Below are 6,216 nucleotides of genomic sequence, written 5' to 3' on the forward strand. Positions count from 1 at the left end.
TTGGTTGGTGTTTATTTTATTAGTTTGTTTGGTTTTAAAGTATTAGAATTTTATTTCAATAGTACCACTATTTTATTATTTTGGTAGAATCACTATTTTATTTTAAAATGGAAGGACCATTCTAAATTTTAATGTAAGATTTGAAAAAAAAAAAAATTAATAATTTTTTTTATCAATTTTTTCTGTGTTTTAAATTTGATTTTATTTGTATTCCTTTTTTCTTTTTATATATGTATATATTTATTTTCTTTCGTTCTTTCTAACTAAACGTTGTCGTGAATTTTTAGGATGACACATTCTAAGGTTTTTTTATTGTTTAATTTGTGAAAATCAACTCTTTTGAAACTAAAATAATTTTAGGGAGTGTACTACACTCATATTTCCATGGTAAATTTAGTCAAAAAAAAAAAAAAAAACCTATTAAAGTAGGTGAAAATTCTAAAATGTACCTCTAGAAAAAGTATATCGATGTACTTTTATTTATTTTAACATTTAAAAATCAAATTTAATTTATTTTTTATAGTTATAATTGTGTACGTTATAATTATTTAAAATATTATCTAAAATAGAGTATGTTATAGGTATAACACTTGTAAATTGTTTAACTATTGCTATTGTAAATTATTGTGAATTTTGTTCTTCCTAAATGACAAAACAAATAGAGTGTGTATTGATGGACTCCTTTAGGACCGATTTACAGAGGAAATTACATTGTATACCCACTTTGTTTTACTTGTTTTAATTTTTACCTCTATTTTCATATTTTTTTTAGATATACCGGATGATGTCTTAGACCCCTTAAGTTATGTAAATTATATGCTAGACTTAAGTAGAGAGTGAAAGTATATTAAGCAGTCCACTTAAAAAATGAATGAGTATATTTTAATAAAAAATTAATATGAGTGTATTTTTGATAAATAAATAAAAAAAAAAAAAAGTATTTTTCAACTTAGCCTCCAATTTACATTTACACGTGGGTTAGTTGTTTGGGCCCAACCGAAGCCGCGTGAGGAGGAAAGATCGGGTAATGATGAGCTTATTCCCCTAATTGTAGTCCAACCCCACCAAATCTCGACACGTGGACAACCAGAACTACCAAATCTGAGCCAATCAGCTTATAACATATCATACCATACAAACAAACAAACAAAAATCCCTTTCCTCTTCCCTCCACCCACGCGCCGCCGCCTGAATCGGCCTTCTCTCCTTCTCGTCGGTCGGGGCAGTCCACAGCTGAATCAATTTTTTTTTTTTTTTACGAAAATTGAGCTAGGATTACGGTTTCTGTGCTCTTTCGAATGTGATTCCAATTTTTTTTTAGGTATGTTTGAAACTGTGGCTCGATCTGATTTTGAATTTATTGATGTTTGAGGGTGAATAATAGAAATTATTTTTTTTATTATTATTTTTTCCTAGAAATTGATTTTGAGGTATTAGAATTTTGGCTATAGACATTCTGAAATGAATCGAAGCTTGAAGAACTGTCGAAATTGAGGGTTTATTCTGATAAAACTTAGAATTTTTTCATTGAATGTGTGTTAAGAAATCGACTATGTTAGGGAGAATACTGATTTTCCATAAATTTTGAGGAAACACCAATGGTGGGTATGCATGTATGCAATGATTTACTCTCCTAAAAGGCCAGCTTTGACTTTTACAGAAGGGTCTAAGGTTGAATTATTTAAGATTTGAGATCAAGCAATGATCAATTACTAACCTTTATTAATAGCTCTAGGGTTAAGCTCCTTGTGGAGATGAGTTTACTCAAGTGGTAGTTCTCCAGTTCTTCTGCAATTCTTTTATGATCAATTTTGAAGTTTTTATGTTAAAAAAAACATCATAACTGAAGCTGAATGAATTTTGAGAATTAAAACCCAAAGCTTTGGTACTCTTGCATGAACCTACAATCACTTTTGGGATGGAAAGTTTGTAACTTGATACAAAAGTTTGACATCCTTGCCCGCTCATAATATATATTTATGATTTCGTAATGAATATATAAGCCTCTACTTTTGGTTTAGATTTTGGATTCGTGAAGATATTACTTTATGAAGCATATTGGTTCTTAACAATTTCATTTTCCCCTTCTTTAGCTCCTTCCTTTGTTTTAGTCAATTTATTGTTGGGAGAAACAGTAAATTAGTAGCTATAAGAAGAAATTTATGTTTTCTGTAGTGACAGTGAGCTTCTGGTGAATTTTTCATGTACTGAAGAACTTTTGAGCAAATGGAGGAGCAAAGCCTAACAAAAAAGTTAAAAGGGTCAGATGGACTTCCAGTGCCAGTCCTTAAAGAATTACCAAGGTATGTTAACACAAAGATTATTCTTCTACCAATATTCTTCTTGTTCTTTTCCTTGGAGAAAAAAGAGATATAGGGGAGGAAGAGTATTAATTTGGGAAGCTTGAAGTGAGCAGTGCTCTGTATTCTTTATCCCCAAGTTTAGATAATATATACCTTCTTCAGAAGCTCCCAACTAATTAACTTTCTTAATTTTAATCATACTAATGCTGATTTTATGTTGTTTGCAGACTTGAACGTGAATTGGATGGTCAGACAGCCGGAAGTTATGGAAATTCTGATGTATGGATTCTACATTTTTATTATTCTTTCACATACACTCACACACATGTATCTATATATATATATTTATATATGTATATATTTTGTATTTGGTGATTTTTGTGACCAAATCATGAACTTTAAAGTTATCGTATTCTTCATCATGTAGGCTGACAAAACTCAAGGGAATAATGGGGCTGAGAGCAAGCAAACCAGTGGTATGGTGAAGTTTCATCACATATATTATCTTGCATTGGAAATATTTTTATTATTGGAAATTTCTTGGCCAAGAAATGTATTCATTTTGGAAGGCATTATTAGCGTTATTGGTCAGTTTGTTGTGTCATGGCAAGCTAGGAATTATGTTAATTGTGCTTCTGGTTCTTGTTGTTTGGAAACTGTTCGAGCCGTATGGATTTATTTCATGCTGACTGATTGTTTGCTCAATCATTTGGGTGGCAGATATTGATAGGAGAGTCCTTGCTCAGGTCACTTCTTCAACAGATTGGGAGGCAAACGAGACTTCTTCAAATTTCTCTGACAATACGGTGCCTCCTATGAATTTTATTGGGTATGTTGGATCCTCATGCGAGAAAACAGGAAATATGTCCGATTGTGTTGCTTCTGTGGGAGCAGGGACGTCTTCTAATGGCATGACTATGGTATGTAAAAATTGACAATTTAGCTCTTTTGCTGACTTATTTTGAAATATGATGACCAACGTAAAGATTTGAACCATTAGTACTTGTCTGCTTGTTTAAAATGATGCTATCGGATTAATGAAAGAGGTTTGGAATTTCTTCAGATTTTTAGAGGCTTGCTTTGCTGAAAAAGAGCCAACCTTAAGACCCTACAGGGTAGTTATTCTGAAACATTGTTTTGAGTAGTTGGTGACTTTGAGCTGAGCTTGATTTATAAGAACACTTGAAAGATTAGAAGTGATCTTTAGATATTTACGTTATGTTATGCATCTCGATGTTAATTTCATCAGGATGAAAGGCTTTTGAAACGTGAGAGAAGGAAACAGGCTAATAGAGAATCCGCAAGGAGGTCTAGGATGAGGAAACAGGCTGAGTACGAGGAACTCGTGAGAAGGTGGGACTCCTTGAATATGGAGAATAATGCCCTTAAGTCCGAATTAGGACAACTCAAAGGCGATTCAGAAAAATTGAGGCTTGAAAATGCTGCACTAATGGTACTTCTTCTAACTTCCTCATTATACTATTCTCCATTTTGCCAATATCCAAGCATTATTATTATTATCACATACTTCTCCATAGTTTGGCCAACCAAGCAAGCTGTATTGATCGAGTTACTCCTTTGTTAACCCGAGTTTGAATTCACAGGCGAAGCTGGGATGTGCAGCGGTGGATCAGCAAGGAGACACAGTTTCAGATAAGGCCGAAACTAATTCGGCCTTACTGAATAGTAGTACTGAGAAAGTAGTTGAAATTTCTAATGATTCTAATAGGAATGAGAACTCAGATAATCCTGAAGCCAAGCTTCATCAGTTGTTAAATCCAAGCACAAGAACTGATGCAGTTTCTGCTAGATGATCAATAACAGCAGCTATTAGATTAGGTGAGCTAGATTCTAGAAGAGAGAACAACAAAGCTATAAAAAAATGGCATAATTTGGTTTTTCCTTTCCCCATTGTGTGAGGATTTATTATTGTACTGGTCACTATGGCAACACATTAGGATAGTTGTAAGTGTATCATCATTACCTTATGATTATGAACATTAGCTCTGGTTCAGAACATTACAGATTTAGAAGGAAATTTATTTGTATTGATGATTGTACTCGAGGGATATCGTTATATTATGAAATATGGGATCTGAATCAATTCTCAAGTTATGGAATTAGGGAATGGGAATAAAGAATGTGATTTATTATCTTGTTTACTTCTCTAATTTTATTAAAGAATGAGAATGAAATATGTGAGTCCTATTTAGAATTGGCCATCCTATGAGGTTGGTGGGATTACCATTTCTAAGTCAGTCCGATTGAAGGTGAATTTAATTTCTAGTCAATACAATTCTTAGTCATTCTGATTACGTGTAAGTAAACATGCCACTATTTAGTCATTTTGATTGGGTGAATCCAATTTCTATTCAATTCAAATTTTGGTCATTTCGATTACGTGTAAGTAAACACACTATTATTGTAGGGATATCACTTTTGTCTTCATTAGTATGTTTTATTTTTAATGCTACGAAAAATAATAATTAAAATTTTCAAAAAATTTACCGTCTCGAAAACAATATTCAAACATTCATGCAAAAAGATACAAGCACTCGCGTAACTGAATCTTTGAATTCTGTTATTCAAAAAATATAAAAAAAACAGATAGGATGCTAACATTGGCAGTCATATAAACAATTATAATAACAAATGTTTTTTTCTTCTATAGTTTTATCCTCTATATATAAAAGCTTATAAACTAGGACATGTTTGTTTGTAGTGGAACTAAACTATGATTGTATAGAATGCAGTTGAAAATGTGGAACTATATTTGATGTCATTGCTGATAGTTTTAGACTATGTTGTCTAATATGCTTACACCGTCCAATAACTTCAATTTTTGACCTGTTTATTATTAGGTGGTGTGTTTGTTTTGTTTTGTATTGTATTCTTTTTTTTTTCTAGAAAAGAAGAAAAGAGAAAGAAAGAAAGTCATAAGACAAGTCCTACAATTAAATTCATGCATCTAAGGGTTGCAAATGTTTGTCCTTTCGTTCCCCAACAACCTAAAATATATTCAAAATGGGTTCTCACTACTACTCCTAAGAATAACATTATTATTGATTCAATATTTTCAACTCATTTGACTTTGTTTCCTTTCTTGAATATCTCATTTCACTTTCTCTTAGGGCTCGTTTGGAACGCTGTATTAGGTCGTATTGTATTGTATTGTATTGTATTGTATTATATTGAATTGTATTTTATGCAATATTTTTATGTAAAACTATATGTGGTATTAACTTTTATGGACACCTAAATATATAATATTTTAGTATAAATTAAAGTTTAACATAGTATTATATAAAAATATGATATATAATCCAATTCAATATAATACAATACAATACGACTTAATACGGCGTTCCAAACGAGTCCTTATATTGTTAATATGATTATTTAAGATTTTTGCCTGATTTATGCACTTCTTGAATTTTTTAGTCCGTTAAAAATAATCTCTAAACTATGAAAAGTGAGTGTAAATAAAATAATAATATGGCTACTTCACCAATTTTGTCAAGTTTTTTTATTTTTTTAATATTAAATTATTTTGTTTGCCATATATGATAAAATTTAACAAAATAACCAATTTACAATACTATAAATAATTTATCGACCATTAATAACCTACTAAAAAATTTAAAGACACAATAATATATATTAGAGTTTGGGGGTCAAAAATTAGCCTATTATTATTATTGAAGAATTTTAATTAATACATATTTTTAATCAACAAAATTAAGGGGCAGACCGACAGTTAATTCTGTTAGTCTACGTACCTTAATCAAGGAAATTCCAATTTTACCCTCCAACCAGTAAACTCTGAATATGGGCATTTCTGTACTTTCACTCTCTTCTCTTCCTTCCTTAACCGTTTTCTGGAAATTCGTTCCTTTTTTTCCCAATCCAAACA

At 31.2% G+C, this 6,216-nt stretch overlaps 1 protein-coding gene across 2 annotated transcripts; it reads left to right on the forward strand.

Moving 5' to 3' along the window:
• Positions 1–1,124: 1,124 nt before the first annotated feature.
• LOC115716160 (G-box-binding factor 3) lies at positions 1,125–4,458 on the forward strand. 2 transcript variants are annotated; one of them, XM_030644903.2, is made up of 7 exons: positions 1,125–1,321; positions 2,176–2,303; positions 2,531–2,582; positions 2,731–2,779; positions 3,024–3,223; positions 3,553–3,756; positions 3,908–4,458. In XM_030644903.2, exons 2-7 carry the CDS (start codon positions 2,227–2,229, stop codon positions 4,115–4,117), a joined length of 792 nt encoding a protein of 263 aa, XP_030500763.1. In that variant the 5' UTR covers positions 1,125–1,321; positions 2,176–2,226; the 3' UTR covers positions 4,118–4,458. The 2 variants fall into 2 exon arrangements, with proteins under 2 accessions (XP_030500763.1, XP_030500764.1); XM_030644904.2 differs by having other exon boundaries at positions 2,214–2,303.
• The last annotated feature ends 1,758 nt before the right edge of the window (positions 4,459–6,216 follow it).

This window comes from Cannabis sativa, chromosome 5, assembly GCF_029168945.1.
Source record: "Cannabis sativa cultivar Pink pepper isolate KNU-18-1 chromosome 5, ASM2916894v1, whole genome shotgun sequence".
In the NCBI taxonomy this organism is placed as follows: Eukaryota; Viridiplantae; Streptophyta; class Magnoliopsida; order Rosales; family Cannabaceae; genus Cannabis; species Cannabis sativa.

What these genes read in the sequence shown, in the direction of transcription:
- LOC115716160 (XM_030644903.2), top strand. Translation starts at nt 2,227, where the DNA reads ATGGAGGAGCAAAGCCTAACAAAAAAGTTAAAAGGGTCAGATGGACTT. An exon ending in GTCCTTAAAGAATTACCAAG is followed by an intron (nt 2,304 to 2,530) that starts GTATGTTAACAC and finishes TGTTGTTTGCAG; the next exon opens with ACTTGAACGTGAATTGGATG. An exon ending in GAAGTTATGGAAATTCTGAT is followed by an intron (nt 2,583 to 2,730) that starts GTATGGATTCTA and finishes TTCATCATGTAG; the next exon opens with GCTGACAAAACTCAAGGGAA.